This window comes from Melospiza melodia, chromosome 28 (assembly GCF_035770615.1).
Source record: "Melospiza melodia melodia isolate bMelMel2 chromosome 28, bMelMel2.pri, whole genome shotgun sequence".
NCBI lineage: Eukaryota > Metazoa > Chordata > Aves > Passeriformes > Passerellidae > Melospiza > Melospiza melodia.
The window spans coordinates 4,809,982-4,835,561 of NC_086221.1; the positions used below are offsets into that span (position 1 = coordinate 4,809,982).

General features: G+C 49.7%; 1 protein-coding gene across 3 annotated transcripts; it reads left to right on the plus strand.

The window, feature by feature from the left end:
* On the plus strand, window positions 1-25,580 carry DENND2C (DENN domain containing 2C). Of its 3 annotated transcripts, none has more exons than XM_063177786.1 (18): window positions 1-843; window positions 3,020-3,168; window positions 3,687-3,799; window positions 4,154-4,321; window positions 6,853-6,949; window positions 7,973-8,017; window positions 10,800-10,981; window positions 12,893-13,002; window positions 13,864-13,933; window positions 14,259-14,336; window positions 15,478-15,627; window positions 16,549-16,697; window positions 17,062-17,239; window positions 17,563-17,604; window positions 18,514-18,619; window positions 20,158-20,397; window positions 24,447-24,533; window positions 25,104-25,580. In XM_063177786.1, the coding sequence occupies exons 1-18, from the start codon at window positions 59-61 to the stop codon at window positions 25,133-25,135; spliced, it is 2,781 nt and encodes a 926-aa protein (XP_063033856.1). In that variant the 5' UTR covers window positions 1-58; the 3' UTR covers window positions 25,136-25,580. The 3 variants fall into 3 exon arrangements, with proteins under 3 accessions (XP_063033856.1, XP_063033858.1, XP_063033857.1); XM_063177787.1 differs by having other exon boundaries at window positions 2-843; window positions 15,478-15,618; XM_063177788.1 differs by lacking the exons at window positions 24,447-24,533; window positions 25,104-25,580 and adding an exon at window positions 18,153-18,169 and having other exon boundaries at window positions 20,158-20,300.

The window sequence follows — 25,580 nt, forward strand, 5'->3', positions numbered from 1 at the left end:
GGGGCAGGACGTGGCCAGGGCCGGGCATGGGCTGTGCGTGAGCCCCCCTGGCACTGCCATGCACCCCGTGGGCGCTGGGGACAGCAGCTTCACCCGCGGGGCCCTGCAGGGCCAGACCCTGTCCCGCAGCCACTGCCGCAACATCAGGCAGAAGATCTCGCAGTGGGAGGGCAGGACGAGGGGCTGCCCCAGCAAGGACAGGCAGCAGCTCAAGGACTTCGGGGTGAAATACGACCCCAGCTGCAATAATGCGCTGCCCAAAGTGAAGGCAGAATGCGCTGAGAACGGCACGAGGGCTGGGGGTAAAGATCCCAAGAGCCTGGGGTTGGATTTTAGGGAAGATGCACGGAGATGCTGTGGTGGCCCAGCTTCCCCAGCCAAGGAGAAAGGAGAGGGACAAACAGGCTGCCTGAGCCCAGGGGTGGCGCTGCCCCCAGGGAACTTCTATACCTCACAAGCTCTGTGGAGGAGAGCAGATCCCCCTGTGCCTGGCAGAACCTCTCCTGTGGCCTCGGACCTCCAGAGGAAGCGAGGCAGCGCTGGCTCCGCGGAAAGGGAACTGCAAATCAAAGGAGTGGACGCTCTCTGCAGGGCAGAGAGGAGCTTGAGGAACGTTTACTCTGAGGTTGAGGGGCAGGAGGAGGAGGAGGCAGCTCCTGATCCACCTCCCAAACCCCGCAGGACTTTCCGCTACCTGGCAGAGAAGGGTGCTGGGGGTCGTAGAGCTGCCAGTGCCACCAGGGAAGGTCCCCAGCAAAAACAGTGTGGAAGGGACTTGGTGTCATCCTCCAACAACCCTGAGAAGAAAATAGCCAGCAGGAGGATCAGAGGGAGAGCCCAGAGGTACATAATTCATCTCTCATGTCTGAAATGTTTATTGCAATTATTTTCTAGGTGGGTTTAAGCAGCTTGCTTGGCATGATGTCCTTGTGGAGTGCTGCTGGTGATGGTGCCTCTTTTCATGGGGAAGGGATGTTCCTGGGTGAAAGTATCCTGCTTTTGCTGCTGACAGTCTTGCAAAGAGGGCTCCAGGTTCCAAAAAGAAGACAGCCTATACCTTAGAACAGAGTGGAGTCACCTCAGGGAGACACCTGCCCGCTCCCTGCCCGCTCCCTGCCCGCTCCCTGCCCGCTCCCTGCCCGCTCCCTCTCTGCTCCCTCTCTGCTCCCTGCCCGTTCCCTGCCCGCTCCCTGCCCGCTCTCTGCCCTCTCCCTGCCCGCTTCCTGCCTGCTCCCTGCCCGCTCCCTCTCTGCTCCCTGCCCGCTCCCTGCCCGCTCCCTGCCCGCTCCCTGCCCGCTCCCTGCCCGCTCTCTGCCCACTCCCTGCCTGCTCCCTGCCCGCTCCCTGCCTGCTCCCTGCCCGCTCCCTGCCCGCTCCCTGCCCGCTCCCTGCCCACTCCCTGCCCGCTCCCTGCCTGCTCCCTGCCCGCTCCCTGCCCGCTCCCTGCCCGCTCCCTCTCTGCTCCCTCTCTGCTCCCTGCCCGCTCCCTGCCCGCTCCCTGCCCACTCCCTGCCCGCTCCCTGCCCGCTCCCTGCCCGCTCCCTGCCCCCTGCCCGCTCTCTGCCCGCTCCCTGCCCGCTCCCTGCCTGCTCCCTGCCCGCTCCCTCTCTGCTCCCTCTCTGCTCCCTGCCCGCTCCCTCTCTGCTCCCTGCCCGCTCCCTGCCCGCTCCCTGCCTTCTCCCTGCTCCCTGCCTGTTCCCTGCCCGCTCCCTGCCCGCTCCCTGCCCGCTCCCTGCCCGCTCCCTCTCTGCTCCCTCTCTGCTCCCTGCCCCCTGCCCGCTCTCTGCCCGCTCCCTGCCCGCTCCCTGCCTGCTGCTTGCCCTCAGCTGCAGTTTGGGAATGGCAGAGTAGCTTTCTCTTGGGGCACTGTAGCCGCTGAGTGTTTGGCTTTTTTGGGAGTGAAGGTTTCTCTTGTTAAGGGTGGAGGCTGTGGTTCTGCTCCTGCAGTAGGTTTCCCTCCTTCCCATACCCTTCTGAGGTGGATTGATGCAAATCCTGCTCACAGGTGAGCTGCCTGTGCTGGACTGCTGTGCAGAGATGTGGCTTGAGGTTCTGAAACCTTCCACTGTGGCAAAGTGTGCAGCAACAACCCAGATTTGATGATCAGGATGGGCTAAATCCCTGCCAGCTCCTCTGTGACCTCAGTGCCCTAATTTCAAAATAGTGGCCAAATGGATGGAAATGCCAGCCCACAAATGCATGAACACCTTGAGCACCAGTAGGAGAGGCCAGTAGGAAGCAGTGCCCTGGTTCTGAGCTGCTGCAAGAATTCAAACATGGTTTGGGTTCTTTGCTCTGTCAGGATGGGGCTGGCCATGCCTGCTTGGAGTGTGCTTGGCCATGGAGCCTCCAGCTCCCTTTCTTACTTAATAACTCTCCCAGAGTAAGTGAGCAGGACTCACCTGGTGTGCTGGCTTTGACAGGGATAATTTTCTACTTGGCATCTTGTGTGCTGCTGTGTTTGGGGTTGTGATGAGAATATTGGTAACACAGCAGTGCTCACACAGAGCTGGGAGGGGACACAGCAGGGACAGCTGACCCCAAGGATGTTCCAGACCCTGTGATGTTCTGCTCAGCAGTATAAACTGGGGATGAAGCAGAAAGGGGGGAAATTTGGAGTTTGTGTTCCCAAGTCACTGTTATGCATGATGGAACCCCTGGACATGGCCAAACACTGAGGGAAATAGGGAATGAATCCCTTGTTTTGCTTTCCTTGCTTGTGCAGCTCTTGCTTTACCTTCCAAAGGGAATGAATCCCTTGTTTTGCTTTCCTTGCTTGTGCAGCTCTTGCTTTACCTTCCAAACTGTCTTTATCTCAATCCATGCATGTGTTTTCTCTCTTTACCCTCTGATTCTCTCCCCCATCCCACGGGCTGGGAGTGAGGGGCTGAGCTGCTGCCTTGGAAATGCGAGCCCAGAGCGGAGCATCCACGTGCTGGATGGTCCCAGGGAGGGCCACACTGTGTTTGACTGCAGACAGCAGCTCCTTTAGAAGCAATCCCCCCTTGTTTTCCTCTAGGAAATCTTTTGAGTTTGAGGACATCCAGGGCTTCCGCAGGCGGCCGGTGGGCGGCGGCTGCCACAGACCCCGGGAGGAGACCAATGGCTCTGCAGGATCCAGGCTGCTCTGCACTCAGTCTCAGGACAACATCTACGAGGACATTATCTGTATGTGCCTGGGCTTCTGGGGGTGTCCTCACCGTGGTTAAGGGTGGAATTTGTGCTGGGAAGGGAGGAGGGAAGGGGAGGATGCATTGCGGCCCTTTCCAGCTCTGGGGTTTTTAAGGTTTTCCCCATCTGGGGTTCTCTGTTGATGTTGGTGACATCTGCATGTGAACAGCCTGATTTCAGATGTCATTGGAGGTCACTGGAGTTGGCCTGTGCTAAACTGATTTCTTTATTAGCCCTTGGAATGCTTTGCTTGAGTGTTGCACAGAGATCAGTGTGAACACTGCCAAAATGAGCTGCTTTGCAATGGAGCTGCTTGCTGTGCAGGGGGAAGAAGTGTTTTGTTCTGCTGAATCCATGTGCAGTTTGCCAAGGTGATGGCAGTGGGTTAGAAGGATCCAACTTCAAACAGGTCTCTCAGACCCTGTTATTGGCATACTCTCCCCACTTGTATCCCTGGCTGAAATTACAGGGCTTTATCTCCTTTCATAAATCCCCCATCCAATGCTTTTTTCCAGGTCCTACAAAAGAACATCCCTATGAGGATATCAGAGCACTGCCCTTGCCCCTGTGGAAGGTCCCATCTGTGTGGAAGCTGCCCCCTCCCCGGAGCATCAGCAGGGCTCCCAAGGTGGGCTGGGGGGATTAAAGGGTCAGGGGTTTGCAGAACCATTCCCACAAGGGCCCTCATTTGTGCTCAGCCTCACATTCCACTCTGCAAGTCATTGGTTTGCCTTATTGTTTTATTGCTTGTTATTAATGTAAATAACACATGATGTAAATAATGAATAGCCATGGCAGCTGATTAAGCTGCTAAGGAGCAACAGAGTAGGAACAAGAGAGATTTGGTGAGAGGCTTGAGTGGGGAGGTGGGATGGAGACTTGGTAGAGCAGATTTACCAGCTGTAATGTGACTCCTCTGCCTGGGACCTTGGACCAAAGCTGGATCTCATGCTTACCTCTCTCTTCTGCTTCTGTTTTCCAGCCTCCCCCCAAACCTCCCTTCCTCAGCCGTAAGTCACTGGAGCTGAAGCCCACCCAGACAAATTTCCACGGGAAGGTGGGGAAGGAAACCTCCCTGCCTGTCACTCTGTCTGAGTGGAAGCTGTTCCGAGCAGTGGAGGCTGCCAGCAGGAGAAAGAACCTGCCCTGGGTGAGATTCAAATGTAAAACTTCACTTCTGGCCTGGCATTTCAAGCTCTTGCTGCTTCGTGAGAGGCCACAGAGCTGTGGGCCAGGCAGGTGATTGCTGCTTGGCACTGCTGCCCCAGCCATTCCCTCTCCAAGTGGCAGGGCTGGTGTTTGGGGGGTCTGAGTGCCAGTTCTGGCTGGGACAGTGCTGGTTTTGTTGGCCAGGAATCACAGTGGTGTTTTTGTGGGCAGACAAAGTGCTCAGTGTTGGCCTGCAGGTCAGGGCTGTGTGTGAGCACAAGCCCTTCCTCGTGCTTTGTCACCTAAGCCTCGTTCCCAGTGTTTCCATGGAGTGTTGGTGCTGGGTTTGTGCTCTTGGAGAGCTCCGGGGGCAGCTCTGTGTGCACGTGTCCCTGCTCCCAGTGCCTTCCCAGGCTGGTCCTGGTGTTCACTGCAGTTTCTGAGCTGTGGGATAGTTGTGGGGCCCTTGGAATGTTGGCCAGGAGTTCTGGACTGGCACCAGGAGCAGCTGTTTCACAGTTTAAGGGTGCAGAGGAGCTCTCAGGGATAAGAGCTTTTCACAAAGCCTTCATCCAGCTGTCCCTTCTGGCCTCTCCCTCCTGCCTGGCTGCAAAGACAATTATGCTGCTGAGGCCAGAGGGGTGAGGAAGGCTTTTAATCCATCTTCACACAGAGAACTTTTCAGTTTGCTGCCTTGGGAAGGCTTCTAGATCCTTCTGTTGGTTACCAGCTGACATCCCTGTGTGACAAAAGGCACCACATGCTGTAAAAGGGCAGCTGTGGTGGCACTTTGTGCATGGGACTCAAATTGTGGTAGTGAGAAAGATTTATTTTTGCTGTGGTAAAATCATTTCACTTCAGCAGATCTTTATTTCATCTGAAAATCACGTGTGTTTGCTCACATTGCACAAGGCTGTGAGGTAGAGTTGGACAGCTGCAAAGGACTTTTCAAACCTTTAAAGTGCTTTGGAGTATCAAGTAACTTCTGTCTGTGTTTTGAAACAAATTCTGGGTCTGGAAAATCAGGAAGGAGATGGCAAGATTATAAAAATGCTGTGATGGAGAGTATCTCTCATTTGGAGAGGGGAAAATAAAATGTTCTCCAAAAGCAAACCTATTCCAAAAATCTGGTAACAATTTACATGCAGGAAGAGCACTTTACTCTCTTTGCTCATGAGGAATTGAGCCAAGATTGCTTGAGAGGTTGAGAAAAGGACTGGGGTCTAAAAAGACAAAACCTTTTGCCTAAGAAACACATGGCTGCCCTAAACACACCCAGGGTGGTGACTCAGCTGCACAAAAATCAGGAGAGAAATGAAGATCTCCTTGGTAAGGCTGGGTAAAAAGGGAAAGAAGGCAGGTTTGGCAGGAGGAGCCCTGCTCTCTGCAGTGGGCTGTTTGTTCCCTCAGTGCTGAGGCAGAAAATGGGGAGAAATCCACTGGAAAAGCAGAGCCTAAGCCTGGATTGCTGATCTGGGGATTAAACACTTGAGCTGAACAAACAGGTTCTCTTTAATACATTTCTTTTTATGCTGTATTTGTGATGACAAATGGCTGGGCCCCACCCTCCTGTGTTCAGTTTAATGAATTCTTGAGGCAGGAATGAACTTGACCTGCTCCCTGCATTTAGGGTAAATCCCTCTTGTCATGAAGAGCCTTTGATGTGGGGAGTCAGGAGCCCCTGGGGCACTGGCAGGTGAGGGGAAAGCAGAGAGCAGGGACACAGAAAGTGTCAGGACTTTGGCTGTAAGGCTGTTGTGACCAGTGGAAGGAGGATTACCAGTCAAAGTGCTGACCCTTCTTTCATGTCTGTGCTTAGTCTGCACTGGGTTGTGCTTTTACCCAGCTTTTTTCTTCCACTGGGCCAGCCATGTGGTCCTGCAGCATTGTTCTGCCCCACTGTCTGTCTTCATTTGTGCAAAATCACAGAATGGTTGGGGTGGAAAAGCCCTTAAATTGCTCCTGCCATGGCCATGGACACCTTCCAGCAGAGCAGGGTGCTCTGAGTCCATCATCCTCTCATTCCAGCAAACTCCTGGGGCAGGGCCTGTGCTTTAAGCTCCTTTGTGCTTCAGGAGACTTGAGCTGACATCAACCACAGCAGCAAACCCAAAACCCAACCCCCAAGCTAGAGTGTGAGAGCTCTGCTTTTTCTGGCCTTGGAAGGAGTTGGGGAGCATTTTCTGAGTCCTCTGTGCTGCAGGGTTTGAGATGTTCTTGCAGGTGCCTTTGCATAGAAAATGGAGATCTGATGCCTGACAGTTTGTCACTTCTATTTGGGAAGGCAAGTGTGACATTTTCCAGAGTGCCTGTACAGTCTGGTGTCAGCTTTGAGCTGTGCTGACAGGGATCTCTCTGCTGCAGCAGAAATCTGTGCTCATTCTTTATGCAGTGAGCTGGGATAGAAGGAACCTCTGAGCCAGGCTTCCTGCAGGGTTTGGGCAGCTCCCCCAGGTCCTGGTGGTGGCTGTTGGGAACCTGGAGCCTTCTCTGGACCCCCACATTAACCTCTGCTTCTGTTTTGGGTTTCAGCTGGTACTGAAAATACAGGAGATCTTTGATTCCAAGCGTGGAAAGAAGAAGGTGAAGCTGCTCAGTCCTGCTGGGAGAGAAGCAGCTCCAGTGAAAGGTACTGGGGTCTGCAGCACCACTGTCTGTGCTCTGAGCACCTTGAGGGGCACAATTCCTCTGCCCTGGCCTGGCACCACCCCCTCATGCTGACTCAGCAGTGCAAACCCCACACTTGTGGCTGGAATTGAACTTTCAGCTCAAGGAGCACCTGCCCAACCCAAATTTAACTCTGCCACAAGGGGAGGATTCTGAGCCTGGGTTAAAAATGCTTTTTCAAAAAAGCAGATTAAAGCAAAAATTCCTCAGAAAACCACTTGGCATGGGAGCTACCAGTGAGTCCTGCACTCATTATGTGTGTGCCTTGTTCTGACTGTGTAGGGTCTTAATTTATAGTTATAGGGGTTTTATTTTATAGTTATTCTGTTCAACAGCTCTATTAAGTTTCATAGCAGCCTCAGCCAACCTGGTTTGTGTTCTCTGCCCCTGTTCAGCTGACCTGCAGGTCACTCACCTGGCACCACTGCCTTGATATCAGCTCTGCTTTTTGCAATGTGCAAATTTAACTCTGCCACAAGGGGAGGATTCTGAGCCTGGGTTAAAAGTGCTTTTTCAAAAAAGCAGATTAAAGCAAAAATTCCTCAGAAAACCACTTGGCTGGGAGCTACCAGTGACTCCTGCACTCATTATCTGTGTGCCTTGTTCTGACTGTGTAGGGTCTTTATTTATATTTATAGTAAGGTGTTTATTTATAATTATAGAGGTTTTATTTATAGTTATTCTGTTCAGCAGCTCTGTTAAGTTTCATAGCAGCCTCAGCCAACCTGGTTTGTGTTCTCTGCCCCTGTTCAGCTGACCTGCAGGTCACTCACTGGCACCACTGGCTGGATATCAGCTCTGCTTTTTGCAATGTGCTGTTGTCACACATTTCCCAGTTGCCCTTGGCTGATGCTTTGGGCAGGATTGGTGGGCAGCCCTGAGGGATGTTGATGTGATGAGTCTCAGGTTGTCTCTCTTTCCCAACTTTGGGTGTTGCCCATCTTCCTTCTGCATGGTTAATAAGTGAAAACTGTGTGTGTTTCAGGTGAAACCAGCGGCAATGAAAGCGATACGGAAAATCAGCCCAAAAGTGAGTGAATCACAGGGCTGGTCCTGTCCCACAGCACTGCACCCTTGGCTGAGGCCCTGCTGGGATGAGCTGATGTGTGGAATCTGCTGAGACAGGGCCAGGGAGCCTCTCAGAGGCCACATGGCCAAGTCTGGCAGCTGCTGCTGTGACAAACCAACCTCTGTTTCTGCTGTTTCCCTGAGCCCTTGAGGTTTAATGCCATTAATCTGGCAGTCAGCAGAAGCAGAGTCATTTTTGGGTTGCTGGGAGGTTGTTCCTGATCACCTTTGCTGCTGCTGCTTGAGGTTATTTCCCTCCTGATTCCTTCCCTTGGTTCTGTTTTATGTCATGCTGTGAAATGTCCTTTCCTCTGGGGTGAGTTCACCTGGGTATTTGTCCTGAGCTGGATCATAGACCCAAACTCCAGACCTGAAACACCTACTTGGTTTTAGGTGCTTTTAGCTTCCATGTGAAGACAGATTAACAGAAAGATCTGGCACAGGTGCCCAGAGCAGCTGTGGATGCCCCTGGATCCCTGGAAGTGTCCATGGCCAGGCTGGGACAGTGGAAGGTGTCCCTGCCATGGCAGGGGGTGGCACTGGATGAGCTTTGAGGTCCCTTCAACCCAAACCATTCAAGGATTCATAGAATTCTAGATAGAATTCATTGATAGAATTCTGTGGTTCTATGATTTTATTTTAGGTATTTCATTTATTTGGAAACATTCTAAAGGCTTTAACTTAGAATGAAAAGTGAAATTCCACTTCTTTACGTTGAGGAGAGTAGTGGAGAGTGAAGGATCTCAGCAGAAATATTGAGATTTCTTCAGAAAGATTGAGTCACTGCCTGATGGAAGAGTTGTTTGAGAGTGTCTAGAATGTGTCACAGGAATTCCTGACATCAGAGAGCTGTGCCTGTGCTTGTGAGCCCGTGCTGCCTGTCAGGACAGCCCAGCCTGGGGGTGCCTCTGCCTCTCCTGAGTGCCCCTGGTGTTTGGAGTGGCTCCCTGAGCTCCTGGCAGCTCCTGACCTGGATGGAGCAGCTGCCCTTCACTCCCTGGTACCCCTTTGTGCCACTCTGAGATGTGTAAGAACATCAGGGCAGCAGGAGAAATTTCAGGATCTCTCGGGGGGGATTTGCAGAGCTGCAGATTTGCAGGATTGTGGATTTGCAGGCCAGTGCTTCCTGTCTGAATCACAGAATCCTGCAAGTGTTAAGGTTGGGAAAGACCTCTGAGGTCATCAAGTGCAGTCATCAACCCAGCAGCAGCACCATGCTCACCACTAAACCACATCCTCAAGTGCCACATTGTGACTGTTTGCAGGGGTCTGAGGAAGAGGGATTGATTCATTATTTTATTATATATATTATATTAAATATATATATATATATAATATATATAATAAAATAATATTTTATTGATTTATTATTTTGTTATACATATGGATTGATTATTTTATGATATATACTCACCACCATGCTCACCACTAAACCACATCCTCAAGTGCCACATTGTGACTGTTTGCAGGGGTCTGAGGAAGAGGGATTGATTCATTATTTTATTATATATATTATATTAAATATATATCTAATGTAATATATGTAATAAAATAATATTTTATTGATTGATTATTTTGTTATACATATGGATTGATTATTTTATGATATATACTCACCACCATGCTCACCACTAAACCACATCCTCAAGTGCCACATTGTGACTGTTTGCAGGGGTCTGAGGAAGAGGGATTGATTCATTATTTTATTATATATATTATATTAAATATATATTTAATATAATATATATAATAAAATAATATTTTATTGATTGATTATTTTGTTATACATATGGATTGATTATTTTATGATATATACTCACCACCATGCTCACCACTAAACCACATCCTCAAGTGCCACATTGTGACTGTTTGCAGGGGTCTGAGGAAGAGGGATTGATTCATTATTTTAATTATATATATTATATTAAATATATATTTAATATAATATATATCATAAAATAATATTTTATTGATTGATTATTTTGTTATATATATGGATTATTTTATGATATAAACTATCATAAAATATGATTGCAGCCATCATAATATTATCATATTATCATAATAATATGATTGATTTATTATTGATTGATTATTTTATGATATATATTATATTAAAACTATACTAAAAGAATAGAATAAAGGATTTTATCAGAAGGCTGGCTAAGAATAGTAAAAGAAGAAATAAATAATAAAGGCTTGTGGCTCGGACAGAGAGTCTGAGCCAGCTGACTGTGATTGGCCATTAATTAGAAATAACTGCATGAGACCAATCACAGATTTACTTGTTGCATTTTACAGCAGCAGATAATCATTGTTTACATTTTGTTTTGGAGGTCTCAGCTTCTTAGGAGAAAAAATCTTAAGGAAAGGATTTTTCAGGAAACACATCTGACACCACATCCACACACTTTTTAAACACCTCCAGGGATGGTGACTCCACCACTGCCCTGGACAGCTTGCTCCAATGATAACAACCATCCCAGTGAGGAAATTGTCCCTAATATCCAATCTAAACCTCCTCCAGTGGAATCTGAGGTTATTGCCTTCCTGCCTGGGGGAAGATCAGCTCTGTGCACGAGGAGCTGACACAAGTTTTATACCCCACAGGGACCATTTGGATGTTGGGCAAATCCCCCCATCCCTTTTGCCCATCTGATGGCACTGCTCAGTCCTCTCCTGTGCCCTGTAGGTGTGTGGCAGTGCCAGCCACAAGCTGATTTGGGGTTTTTTGCTCTCCCCAGGTCGCCCCAGGTGCCTGAGGCGCTCGCCCTCCAAGAGGAACCCTCACTACCAGACCTTGGAGAGGGATCTCATCGAGCTCCAGGAGCAGAGGCTCTTCGAGCTCTTCGTGGTGGTGTCCCTGCACAAGAAGGCATCTGAGGTCACCTACACACCACACATCATCCAGCAGTTCCCCAGCAAGGTAGGAGCTCTGTGGGAACCTGCCCAGGGAGCTGCTCAGCTCTGTTTCCCCTTGTGAGCTGCACTGGTCAGGATCTGGGTTTGCTCTGTTACACACCTGATGTGTGGTGTCAGAAGGTTGTTGAATATGTGTCTTCATAATGAGTTTTTCATTTTTGAGTTACTTTTTTCCTACTTAATTCAAATTTCATGGAGCCATGATGGGGTGTTTGATACCTGCTGAAGGAGAGGAAGAGTGCAGAGCTCTGTCCTCATCCTGGCAGTCTGTCCTTTACAAACAAGGACTGAGACACTGATGCTGCACAGGAACTGGAATTCCAGGGTTTTTATGCTTATTTGTACTGTTTTGAAAAAGAATAATAAAAAAATGGCAAAGCTGTTTGTAGAAACCCCCAAAACCAGGAGAGCTGTGGGAGGTGAAGCTAAACCAAGCCCTTTGAAATGAGCTGTTCAGCACAAAACCAGTGTGTGACTGAATTATAGCTCAGTGAACTAAGCTGGGAAGCTGAGGTGGAGCCTTGGTGTTTCTGTGGTACCAGATTGAGATGAATATTCAGTTCTCAGTGTCTGGGCTCATAGCTGCTGCCTTCCACTGAAAATAACAGAGCCAGCAATTCTGGCTGTGCCTTCAGAAAGCCAGGAGTGATTGAGGAGTCTGCATGGCACCCACACAGAGGGGATGTCAGATCCACTCAGGGAGGTTGTGTGGGACCCCAGCAGGTCCCACAGTGTCCCAGTTCCTGCTGCTTAAGGGATTTGTGTGCAAATAACTCCAGTGCCTAAGTGTGTGAATGCCTTGGGTTCACAGGATGAATAAGGAGCTACATCCAGGAAGAGTGCACAGTGTTAATTTAGTGGGTAAAACTGAACACACCCAAATAATATCTGCTAAAATTGCAAACTTTGGGGTGTTGGGAGGAAGAAAGGAGTGCAGAAATTTGGTGCAACCTCTCAGTTTGGCCATTGCCTTTGGGTTTCCCTCCTGCTCTCTACTGGCTTTTGTAAAAGCACTGACACAAAAAATTACTTTCTCAGATTTATTTATCTTCTGCTCAAGGGAAAGTGTTTTGGTGAGTGGCTTAGATGGGACAGTGGGTCAGATTGGGTGTCTCCATTCTAATATTAGCTTTGCTTCCAAGTAATCTGCTGTCACCCTCTGCTTTGGGCTGTGTGCCCAAGGACATCTAAGCTTTGGTACAACTGTTACTCTGTCAAAATGCTGTTCTGTTTTCCTAACACTTTGTGCTGTCACAGCTGGGACACTGCAATAGCCTGGATGTGCTGAGTGCTTAAAATCAACTTCATGCAATAAACTTTCCACTTCCCAGGGGCATTTCCTACTTAAATATGTAAAATTTCCTTACATTTCTTATGGAGCCTTTTATCTGAACACCCTTTTTTGCCCTTTCTGGCCAGTTTTGATCATTGAAAGTATCCTGGAGTCCTTGAGGGATTTGATTTGAACCCACATGTGGAGTGGCTGGAACATGTGATTCAGGGACAGTTTTTGCACTTCAGTTATGAGTGATCTGCACATCAAAAGCTGAACACATTCCTCTTCCTATTTGAGTGTTTTCAAATCTCCCAGGGGTAGAACCAAGGCAGGCTGACCCAGCCATCATTTGGGGGCTCATTTCTACATTATTTTTCCAATTAACTTAGCCATGCTTGTAGATCCTTACAAAGGATCCATCCTTACCAAGCTGGGCCATTTTACAAAGGTCCAGTCATCAGGAAAAATGCAAGAGGGAACTGGGAATCTGCTAATAGTCAGAACATGTTCTCCTGTACCTATGCATTAGTTATGGGTTGGATCAGCCTTTGGAAGTGTCAGGAAGATGCTTTCTGTATTTTAAATGCTGCAGCTGTGCACCAACTTGAGTGACTTCAAATGCATCTGTTACCCCTCCAGCCTGAACATCCCTTCAGACCATCAAAGGACACTGAAGAGAGGCTAAAGGTCATTCCCAAATTCTGCTTTCCAGATCCCAAAGACTGGTTCCCTTCATCAGACCTTAAAAGGTAAAGATTTGGTTTTGAATATTTGTGACTGAGAGAGGCAATGCTGAAAGCTTTGGGCTGTGCCAGAGGAGCTGCAGCCAGAGCAGGGGAAAAGGGGAAAGGATCCAGGAAATCCCTGTGGTAGGAGGGAGGATGAGGTGTGGAGCTGGGCTAGAGAGCTGCTGCTGCCTTTCCTGTAAGGAGGAAAAATCTGTCCAAGGCCAGCTGCTGGGGCTGGAAGTGCTTCTGCTGCTCCTTGGCTGAATGGGGAAGCAGCTGGGAAGGAGGAGAGAGGGAAAAGCTCAGTGAGAGGAGCTGGGAAGGAGAAGAGATGGAAAAGCTCAGTGAGAGCAGCTGGACAGGAGGAAAGCTAGAAAAGCTCAGTGAGAAGCAGCTGGGAAAAAGGAGAGCTGGAAAAGCTCAGTGAGAGCAGCTGGGAAGGAGGGGAGATGGAAAAGCTCAGTGAGAGCAGCTGCGGAGAAGGAAAGCTAGAAAAGCTCAGTGAGAGCAGCTGGGAAAAAGGAGAGCTGGAAAAGCTCAGTGAGAGGAGCTGGGAAAAAGGAGAGCTAAAAAAGCTCAGTGAGGAGCAGCTGGGAAGAAGGAAAGGTAGAAAAGCTCAGTGAGAGGAGCTGGGAAGGAGTAGAGCAGAAAAGTCAGGAGCAGCTGGGAAGAAGGAGAGATGGAAAAGCTCAGTGAGAGGAGCTGGGAAGGAGGAGAGATGGAAAAGCTCATGGGTGCAAGTTTTTACCCTGAACAGATCCCAAAGTCCTTGAAATCATGCTTTGGCCCTTGCCAGCATGACCAGAAGGAGTGTGTGTGCTTTGTCAGTCTGTTCCCTGAGCTGTGTGGTGAATTTAACCCTGACTCTGCCTCGCTCCCCAGTGAAACCTTTTCCTTCGTGCTGACGGGGGAGGACGGCAGCCGCTGGTTCGGGTACTGCAGGAAGCTCCTGGTGAGCATCTCTGGGAGGGCTGGGGGTTCAGCACTGTCAAGACATGACTCAGGGCTGCTCTCCCACGTGGATTGCCCATCCTGTGCTGCTGTGGTGGTGCCAGCCCTTGGGATACAGAGGGAAGAGTCACGATGGTGCTCAGAAATAGCGAAATGGGCTGTGGGCATGAACCAGCTCCTGGAACTGGGTGTTCCTTGAAAACCTTCATAGTCATAAGCGTAGGGGGGGCTGCAGCAGAAGGAGTTCTTCAGATCAGCTGCAGTGTGGGTGCTGGGTTGTTCCTTGCCCCCCTGTTCTCAGCAGAACTGTTGCTGTTGCCTTTCAGCCAGAAGGGAAAGGGAAGCGCCTGCCCGAGGTGTACTGCATCGTGAGCCGCCTGGGCTGCTTCAACCTCTTCTCCAAGGTGAGCTGGCACAGCCTGTTCCTGAGCCCTGACAGCCTGCAGGCTCCCCAGAGTGACTGGGTGCTTCTGTCAGGCTTAGTGATTGCAGCTCATCCCAGGAGAGTGGTGCTTCCTCTCTGTCTTTGCTTTGAGCAGGGAAATAAAATCCCGGTGCTGAGCCTTGTCAGTCAATGCACAAATCCTTCAGAAATTACTGCAGGAAGGGCCTTCTAATACCTGGTGTTACTGAGGGTGCCCCTTCATCCTCTTCTTCTGTGACTTGGAAATGGAAAATCAGTTTGGGATGGTGTTGGGTCTCCCCTGTTTTTTTGTAGCACCATGAGGAGGGGAGATAAGGAGGTGAGGACTGCAGATAAAGGGCAGTTATTGCAGCAGAGTACAGAGACAAGCTTTGATGAAAGATGGTTCTGATTGTTGGAGCACAGAGTTTCTAGAACAGCATTTCAGGGAGGTTTCTGAGAGGGATGGGTGTTGCTCCTCCTAACCCCTCTAAATAATGAGAATTTGATTACTACACACAAGACATTTCCTTCCAGTAGCAGGAGACTGGAGAGTTGGGCTCACAGGAAGCTGTTCCTGTTTGACTGTTCAGACATTTGAGATGAATTTCACAGGGGTCTCAAGTGAGGTGGGAGAGGGCAGTGGTTCTGTGCTGGAGCCTTCTCCATGGGAATGCTCTGGTGGATTCTCCCCTCTGCTCAGCAGCTGTTGTATTTGCTGGGAATGCCCAGGAATGATGAATCTGACTCCATGTTCTCAGAAGGGTAATTTATTATTTTATAATACTATATTATATTAAAGAATACTAAACTAAACTGCACTAAAGAATACAGAAAGGAGACTTACAGAAGGCTAAAAGATGATACTGAACACTTGTGACTCTTTCCAGTGTCCTGATATAGCTTGGCATTGATGGGCCAAAGAGTGAAAACACCTCACACCAGAATCCAATGAAACAATCTCCAAACACATTCCAGACAAGCAAAACACAGGAGAAGCAAATGAGATAAGAATTGTTTTCCTTTTCTGTGAGGTTTCTCAGCTTCCCAGGAGAAAAACCCTGGGTGCAGGGATCTTTTTCAGAGAATGTGAATGCCACCAGCAGCAGCAGTGACCCGAGGCTCTGTGTGTGTCCCTGCAGATCCTGGATGAGGTGGAGAAGAGGAGGGAGATGTCCCCAGCCCTGGTGCACCCCTTCATGCGCAGCGTGATGGAGGCGCCGTTCCCCGCCCCAGGCCGCACCATCACCGTCAGGAGCTTCCTGCCAGGAGCAGGAGATGAGGTAACACAGGTCAGGCTGAGCTGCCTGCTCTCTCTGGGGTCTCTGGGGCACAGAGGCTCTTGGCAAACTGCACAGTGGTGCCTGGAAATAATTAGTGTGAAGAAAACATCCTGGAGTTGGAAGGGAGGCTGTCCCAGAGATGTTTGCTGTGGAGTCACCTACCATAGGTGCTTAATGAAGAGCTTCTGGGGCACTCTTCCATGCAGCACTCTTCTGTGCTGCCCCTTGCCCATTGAGTCCAACTCCTGGCACCCCAAAATCCCACCCTGTGCATTCCTGAGAGTGATGTCCAAACTCTCCTGGCAGCCTCAGGGCTGTGCCCATTCCCTGGGGAGCCTGGGCAGTGCCCAGCACCCTCTGGAGAGGGAAGAACCTTTCCCTGATACCCAACCTAAACTCTCCTGATACAGCTTCAGCCCTTCCCTGGGTCCTGTCCCTGGTGTGAAGAAAACATCCTGGAATTGGAAGGGAGGGTGTCCCAGAGATGTGTTTGCTGTGGAATCATCTGCCATGGAAGTGATTCCCTGCTTCTTAATCAAGAGCTTCTGGGGCACTCTTCTGTGCTGCCCCAGCTGTCTGGGTCATGGGATTCTCTTTAAAATCATGGATTCAGAGAATATCCTGAGCTGGAAGGGACCCACAAGGATCACTGAGCCCAACTCCTGGCACCCCAAAATGCCACTGGTGTCCAAACTCTCCTTGCAGCCTCAGGGCTGTGCCCATTCCCTGGGGAGCCTGGGCAGTGTCCAGCAACCTCTGGGGGAAGAACCTTTCCCAAAATCCAACCTAAATCTGCTCTAGCACAGCTCCAGCCCTTCCCTGGGTCCTGTCCCTGGTCCTGCCCCTCAGGAGGAGCTGGTGGGCCCTGCCTCAGGGCTGGGGTCCCTCTCTGGGCTGCTCCCCAGCTCTCCCTGTGTCTGTGTGCTCCAGGTGATGGAGCTGTGCCGCCCCTTGGACTCCAGGCTGGAGCACGTGGACTTTGAGTGCCTCTTGCAGTGTCTGAGCGTGTCCCACACCATCCGGGTGTTTGCCTCCCTCCTGCTGGAAAGGAGGGTCATCTTTGTGGCTGACAACTTAAGGTAAGAGATGAGTTTGAATAGCTCTTGCTGAGGGATGCTGTCAGTGGATGTTATTGTTTCTTCTGTGTTTGGACCTGTCCCATGTCCAAGCTTGTCTAGTTTTGCAGTTCCATTTGAAAACTTTCTGCACGCCCCACACAGCATGTGCATGCCTAGAATTTGGATTATGCTGTTTACACAAGAGGAAATAAGGAAATGTTTCCTTTTTGCCTCTTTAGCTTGGCTTGATGGTGATTTTAGCTCCCCATAACTGAGTTCAGAGCTGGGTGCATGGGGCCTCTGCTGATACACAGGCTGTACACAAGTGACACCTGCCCTGAAGGAGACACTGACCACCCTCCCTGTGCTTGTCCCACCTCTCCAGCACTCTGTCTAAATGTGGGCACGCTGCAGTGGCAACCCTTTACCCCTTCACCTGGCAGCACACCTACATCCCTGTCCTGCCAGCTTCCATGATCGACATCGTGTGCTCTCCGACCCCGTTCCTCATTGGCATCCTCTCCTGCTCCCTGCCACAGCTCTGGGACCTGCCCATAGAGGAGGTGAGGATCTGTGAGACACAGACTGTGATTATTCCAGGCTGACCTCTCTGCAATAATCTCTGCATTCTGTCTGAGTATAAACTCTCAAAGTTCTCTGAGCCCCTTGGTGAATTTGATAAATGTCAGGATGTTCCAGCACTGTCAAAAATAAATAATATTTACTGTTCTCAGAGACAGGCTGCACCCATGCAAAACTTGGGTTTTGTGTGTGACAGCCCTATTTAAAAAACATCCCACATCTAAAAAGACAAATTAAAACCTGTTTTTTTTTTCCATACAGCAACATACCTGGTTATGAGTCAGTGTGTTTTCTGTCTCCCCAGGTTCTGATTGTTGATCTTTGTGCTGACAAGTTCTTGCAAGAGGTGAGTGAAATAACAGTACCAGTAACTTGTGGGTTTATGCCAGGAAAAAAAAAATTTAAAAAAAATGAGGAGAAGCTGATGTTCATATGGAGACTCCAGTGGCTGAAGAAATACCTTGTAATCCTTTTGAACTGACAGAGAAGGGAACAGGCTCACAAATCCTTGTTGCAAGTTTGAGGTGGAGAGTTCTGCAAAGCCAAAGATGCTGCTTAGCTGAGCTGAATTTAAAAACTGTTACTTGTTTTTTTATGTGAAGGGGATCCCTAAGAATCTCTGCTGCTTTTTGTCTGTCTCTCCCTCTTCTGTACAGCACTTCCTCCTCTCTCATCCAGCTGGGGGGTGTTTGTTGGTTTGGGTTCTTGTTTTCCCCAGGAGTGACAGTCTAGGGAACAAATTATCATAGTTCACTTGGGCTTCTCTGCTGAACTTCCCCAAAAGTGCTTCTGCATCCCCAGACAAGTTGCTATAAAAGTGCTGGGGATTTCATTACTAGCTCAGGATATTTGCTTCTCCTTTTCCTTGCCTCACTGTTTTGTTTTGCATTGCAGCCTGCAACTGGAGAAAGGTATTAAAGGAATGGGGGATTTTTTAAAACCATATTATTGAGACCTGTTGTGTTTTCTCAGCAAACTTTTATTGGTTTTGTGTTTTTTACTGGTGAAATAAGCCTGAGTCTGTGTGGTGGCCAGTTGTGTGTGTGACTCTAATAAAATCTACTTGGGGCATGCTGAGCAAATGTGTTTAATTTCTGTGGCTGCAAGATAAATGTATTTTCTCCCGTAATATATATCACAGAATAACTCCTCTCTAACTGCTTTAGGCATGATATGAATATTTCTAATCTACCCCTTGGTTCTCCTGCTGATGGGAATAACACAGAAGTCCTTCCTTGGCTGTTTGTGTCTGTAGGTATCAGATGAGGATGAGATCCTGCCCCACAAACTGCAGGCTGCACTTATACAAATCCTGGAAGAACGGAGTGAAATCCTGTCACACGAGCAGAATGACACACAAGGTACTTTCTGTGGAAAAATTTCTGTGGAAAAATGTTTTCCCATTAGCAGATCTCTACCATGGAGTTGATAAAAATGAGCAAATTGAACTAAATGCTAAAAAGTGACATTTTAGCTGTTTCTCTGTGGTCTTGCTGAGAGCGTCTTGTGAATGTGTGAGAAGTTTTTTTGGTGTGCTGACAGTTCCTCTTTTTACAATTAGTGTGTGCAGAACTGTAGTTTCCTTTAGGCCAACAGCATCAGTTCCTTTGTGCTTTGAGTTTTATTGTATCCAGTTGAACCCTGGATGCTGAGAATTTTAAACTTTCTGTGCTGAAAGGCGCAGATTCACCAGAGAGCATTTGACCTGAGGCTGTGGAGAAGGCTTCCAAAATTGATTAATAGCACTGGGATTACAGGTGTGGAGATGGTTAGAAGTGTGTAATGTCACAGGGTGGAAAATGTAGAGTTTGGGGTTTTAGAATATAATAACAAATATGAAGCAAGATGGAGGTTTGAGGGCAGAGACAGGTTGTTCTTCTTTACCTTGTTTCTTCTTGTCCATGGGTTTGGGTGGTATTGTGTAATTGGACAGAAAAGTCCACACTGCAGGTTCTTTGGGATCAGTTACTGGGTTAAAAGGGAAAATAATTTAGGTGTTATTTCTTAATTGGATAATTCAGCCTTAGAAGACCTGGTAACAAGAGATTGTTGGCCATTTTGTGCTTTGCTAATGAAAAGCTGCAGAACTCACAGTAGTGAGACTGTTTTACTGATAAGAAATAATAAACACCTGAGTCCAGACATGAACTACTCTCTCAAGTGCCTTCAATCCAGACCCAGGGAAGCTGATAGAGAGTGTCTTGGTTTGGAAAGACAGGTGCCTGCTAAGGAAGGCAGGAGCCCCCCCTGAAATGGAAAATGTAACCCCCCCCCCCTCCAAATTGCTATAAATTTTAAATTAAGAGGCTCTCAGGCAAAAAATATGGGAGCAGGAAATAACAGTTCTTCAATAGGAAAGAAAGTAAAATGATAAAATAAATAATGCAGTAAATTAAAAACAGCACTGACAGATTCTGAACCCAGCCTGACTCCCTGTGGGTCAGGGTGTTGGCAGCAGTCCCATTGGAATTGTGGCTCAGCCCTCCTGCAGTGTCAGGGCTGGTTCTGCTGGAGCAGGGATCCTGGAGAAAGGTGCAGTCTCTGCCTCTGAAGATCCAGGGGAAGAAGAGGCAGCTGCTGTTCCTCTGGGCAATCCAGTGGAGAAGCTGTGCTGGTGTTCCAGAATCTCCAGATTATATCCGGGTAGGAATGCTTGGCTCCTCCCTCTGGGCTCACATCTCCCAATGGGATGCTGTAGTTCTTATCAGCCATGCAGGGACATTCAATAGCTGTTATCAGCAGATGTCTCCCTGGAGGGAGGAGTGGAAGAGATAAGAAAAACTGCCCACTGAACAGAGGACAGCTGCCATACAGATGGCAAACAGAATCCATCCTGACATCTTGCCTTGCAATCTGGGACAGAGAGCAATGACCAAAGTGCCAAATGTCCTCCCCACAGGTGCCACGAGCCTGAACTCGCTGGTCTCGGAGGCTTTTGTGCAGTTCTTTGTGGAGATCGTGGGGCACTACTCGCTGCACATGAGCGTGACGGAGCAGGGCCAGCGCGTGTTCCAGCGCGAGCCCTTCCGCAAGAGCCACGGCTCGCGCACCGTGCGCCACTTCCTGCACTGCTTCATGGAGACCCAGATGTTCGCCGGCTTCATCCAGGACCGCGAGCTCAGCAAGAGCCTGGCCAAAGGTGAGGCCTTGTGGAGCCTTCTTGTGGCCTTTTGGTGGGTTTGGGGGTGTCCCCAGCAGGCTGCAGGGGTCACAGATAGCACAGTCCTGTTTGGGACAGGCTGTCCGAGCTCCCAAGCAGTTCTCAGCCACGGGCAACCTTCCTCACTCCTGCCACCATCCAGCCTCACTGTCACCATCCTTCCTCACTCCTGTCACCATCCTTCCTCACTCCTGCCACCATCCAGCCTCACTCCTGCCACCATCCAGCCTCACTCCTGTCACCATCCTTCCTCACTCCTGCCTCCATCCAGCCTCACTCCTGTCACCATCCAGCCTCACTCCTGCCACCATCCAGCTTCCCTCCCTGCCACCATCCTTCCTCACTCCTGCCACCATCCAGCTTCCCTCCCTGTCACCATCCTTCCTCACTCCTGCCACCATCCAGCCTCCCTCCCTGCCACCATCCAGCCTCCCTCCCTGCCACCATCCAGCCTCACTCCCTGCCACCATCCAGCCTCACTCCTGCCACCATCCAGCCTCACTGTCACCATCCAGCCTCACTCCTGCCACCATCCAGCCTCACTGTCACCATCCAGCCTCCCTCCCTGCCACCATCCAGCCTCACTCCTGTCACCATCCAGCCTCACTCCTGTCACCATCCAGCCTCACTGTCACCATCCAGCCTCCCTCCCTGCCACCATCCAGCTTCACTCCCTGCCACCATCCAGCTTTACTCCTGCCACCATCCTTCCTCACTCCCTGCCACCATCCAGCCTCACTCCTGCCACCATCCAGCCTCACTCCTGCCACCATCCAGCCTCACTGTCACCATCCTGCCTCACTCCTGTCACCATCCAGCTTCACTCCTGCCACCATCCAGCTTCACTCCTGCCACCATCCTTCCTCACTCCCTGCCACCATCCAGCCTCACTGTCACCATCCTTCCTCCCTCCCTGCCACCATCCAGCCTCACTCCTGTCACCATCCAGCCTCACTCTCTGCCACCATCCAGCCTCCCTCCCTGCCACCATCCTTCCTCACTCCCTGCCACCATCCAGCCTCACTCCTGCCACATCCAGCCTCACTGCTGCCACCATCCTTCCTCACTCCCTGCCACTATGCAGCCTCACTCCTGCCACCATCCAGCCTCACTCCTGCCACATCCAGCCTCACTCCTGCCACCATCCTTCCTCACTCCCTGCCACCATCCAGCCTCACTCCTGCCACATCCAGCCTCACTCTTGTCACCATCCAGCCTCACTCCCTGCCACCATCCAGCCTCACTGTCACCATCCAGCCTCACTCCTGCCACCATCCAGCCTCACTCCTGTCACCATCCAGCCTCACTGCTGCCACATCCAGCCTCACTCTTGTCACCATCCAGCCTCACTGTCACCATCCAGCCTCACTCCCTGCCACCATCCAGCCTCACTGTCACCATCCAGCCTCACTGTCACCATCCAGCCTCACTCCTGCCACCATCCAGCTTCATCCCCTGCCACCATCCAGCCTCCCTCCCTGCCACCATCTGTCCTCACTCCCTGCCACCATCCAGCTTCACTCCCTGCCACCATCTGTCCTCACTCCCTGCCACTATGCAGCTTCATTCCCTGCCACCATCCAGTCTCACTGTCACCATCCTTCCTCACTCCCTGCCTCCATCCAGCCTCAGTCCCTGCCACCATCCAGCTTTTCTCCCTGCCACCATCCAGCCTCACTCCCTGCATGTCAGAGCCACCTCACCCCCCAGCTGCTGCTCTGGAGCTTTTTCCCTGCTCCAGCCTGGCTCTGGAGCTCTGGACAGGCCCTGGAAGGGCTCCCTGTGCTGAATCAAACCAGATTCAAACCAAATCCACACTGAAAAGCAGCACTGCCCGCACAGAACACCCCAGTCCCGGGGGATTTTCCAGCTTGGGATGGTGGAAGGAGCAGGCAGGGCTGGAAGGGGGGCTCTTTAGTGATTATCAGCTCTTTAGTGATTATCAGCTCATTGTTGTTGTAGTGTGTTTTTATGCTTTGTAATAGTTTGGTTTTGTATCCCTGTATTTTTCCAGAATGGTTTATTCCAGACTGTACCCCCCTCCCTTTACCTGTGTAGTCATTTTCCTTTGTTGGGATCATCCCCAAATCCCCACCCTGGCTCTCTGTCAATCACTCAGCATCCCATCCCCTCCATCTAGAAGTTTTTGGTCCAGAATGTAGAGTGATTAGCCAGAGGCCAGGGGTCAACCCTTCAAGCTATCCTAAATGTCCATCCCCCAGTATCCACCCCTTAGGGTCACTTTTTGGTCAGTAAAATGTTGTCTACTTTAGGTTTCCCCCTCCCTTTAAATGTAACCTTGGCACCTCTCCAGGGCTCTCAGCAAGAGATGTCAGGGCTCTACCCTGAGGTGTAGGGGCTCCTTTGGGACTCCTGGAATAAAACCTTGGATTAACCCCTGCTAAGAGTCACCCCTTTTATCTTCTGCCAGTGTCTCTGGTGTCCCTTCTGCTGCAAAGGTGACCAGCCTAGGTGCCCTCAGTACCAGAGAGTGTCTCCCCACTGCTGTGGAGAGTTTGGTTCAAGCATGGCTTAAAGAAAAAGGCCATGAAGGCATACAGTTGAGAGAAAAGTAAAAGGTAGTTGTAAAGCAGTTCCTAAAGCAGTTCCCAGACTTGATTCTATAAAAAATTAGGCTCTCTCATGCATCACTTTATAAACAATAAGGTTCTCAGACACTCTTCCCATAACAAGCAAAACACCCTCTCTGGGAAAAGATGGCACCCTGGGAACAGATATGGAAGTTTTGGGAACCTTTCATATCACAGTGGGAAACACTGGTTCTGTTTTTAATAAACAATTATCGGTATTGTAAAACAAAAGGAGTGGTTAGAGTTTTCTCTGTTAGCCTATCGTGAGCTTGGATTTTGCAATCTGCATGAAGTTAATTAACACTGTTATATGTGTTATATGTTATAAGTGGCTGATCAATCAATAAATCGGAGTTCGATGCATCAATCGGATGGTCAGCTCCCTTCACTTCAATGCACTGCACATTGTGATTTCAGCCCTTCAGCTTGCTAGGTGCCTTAGACAGACCCAGGGAGGGACAGAAGTCTGGGTGAGGTTCCACAGGAGCATCTTTATTGATTTTTCTGTGAAGGTTCCCAGTGACAGCTCTTCTGCCAAACTGGGCAAAAGCAGCTCTTTATAGAGGGTACAGGGGGATCAGAAATTGTCCAATGGCAAGGGTTAAAGGAAAATGGACCTGTAGGGTTACAGAGAGATAAGCAGGGGTCCAGAGGTGGAAGAGAGGGGCTTCTGGCCCATTCACCATGACTTGGCATTTCCTATCTTAGGCTGCTGAACACCACGGAGGCATTGCGGGACCTGGGCCTGCTACAAAGCCTCACCTAGAACAGAGGCTAGATGTAATAATCACATATCCTCTGAACAGATGTGGTAACCACATATCCTCTGAACAGAGAGACAGCTCTCTCCCAGGGTTTTCCCAATGTTGGGGAAGATGAAACAGGAAAGCCTTATAAATATGATTGCCTGGCAAAAGAGTTTGAGAATATGGAAACTATAAGTGAGATTGAAATGAAAGCAAGCTTTGAGATACCTCAGTTACTGAACAACTGGAAAACAATGGTGTGGCCAGCTGAAGGTGATCCCCTTTTGATGGAACAACACCCTCTGCTTGCAGACAGGCCCAAGGGTCAGAGCAGACCCTACAGCTTGGCAGAAGGGCCCAAAGAGGAGTTTTTAGGGTTTAAAATGTAACACAGTGTGGTAATGTAATGATTCTTATAGGCTGTATGTAAATGCTATAGGATTTGAATCTTGGACTAGATTGGTTAATGAGAATGTCACATGCCCTGTGCCCTTGTAATTAATCAAAATAATTCAGTTTATAAAGCAAAGAATTTGTGCATCTCTCTCCTTTCTCCTTCATCCTGCAGCTTACACACACTGCATACAGGATTTCCTTTTGTGGCCTTGTTAATCATGATGCCACATGCTAAAAGATGGAGTAACTCATTTGGTGAGTGATTTTTAATTTTTCATTTTGTTTTTCTCTTTAGGCCTTTTTGAGGTCCGTGCCTTGGAGTATTTGGAGCGTATTCCAGAGACGGAACGAACTGGAATGAACAAAATCCTTCGCAGTCTTGGTAAAGGACCCCTTGCTTTTGTTTATTGTTTATTTTTAAAAAAATTAATTGTAGCTATTGAATAATTAATTTGTTACAAAGGAGAGGAAGGCTCCTTCTTCTCCTTCTGCACCTGGGTTCCCTTGTTTACATTTACTGTTTCAGAGGACACTGAACACTGCGTAAGATTTTTCTTTTCTCTTTAAGCTTTTGTATCTTTAGATAAAATTTGTGGGAGTTGCTGCTCTGAGAGCTTGTTCCTTAACTTTGGTCCTGGCTGAGGATGTGCCCAGGGGACAGAAGTTGTGTCTGCTGGCAGAGGTGCCCACGTGTGGCTTTCCACCTCAAGCTTCTCAGCCTGATGAGTCCTGGAGTGGCTTCAGCTCACAGAATCCCACAATGATTTGGGTGGGAAGGGAGCAGTTCAGCCATGGCAGGGACACCTCCCACTGTCCCAGGGTGCTCCAAGCCCTGTCCAGCCTGGCCTTGGGCGCTGCCAGGGATCCAGGGGCAGCCACAGCTGCTCTGGGCACCTGTGCCAGGGCATCCCTACCCTCACCTAAAGCTCCTAATGCTGTTTTTTCTCTGCAGGCAGTAAAATGAAGTTCCTCCAGAAGAAGTGACCGGGTGCTGCTGCGGGACAGCGGCGGAGGGGGAGCCACAGACCCTGCCTGGGACAGACTGAGCTGGGCCCCGGGAGGGCCAGGCTGGGCCAGGGGCTCCGAGCGTGCTGTGGGAACAACCGGCACAGGGATTGATAACAGCCCATAGATTGATAACCAGTTCCATGGATCGAAAACAGCTCGTGGATTGAAAACCAGTTCCCTGGACTGATAACAACCAATGGATTGATAACGAGTTCCATGGATCGATAACAGCCCATGGATCAATATTGGGTTCCATGGATTGATAACAGCCCATGGATCCATTACCAGTTCCATGGATTGATAACAGCTCATGGATCAATAATGAGTTTCATGGACTGATAACAGCTCATGGATCGATAACCACTTCCATAGACCGATAAGCATTTCCATGGATCAATAACAGCTCATCGATCCAACCCTT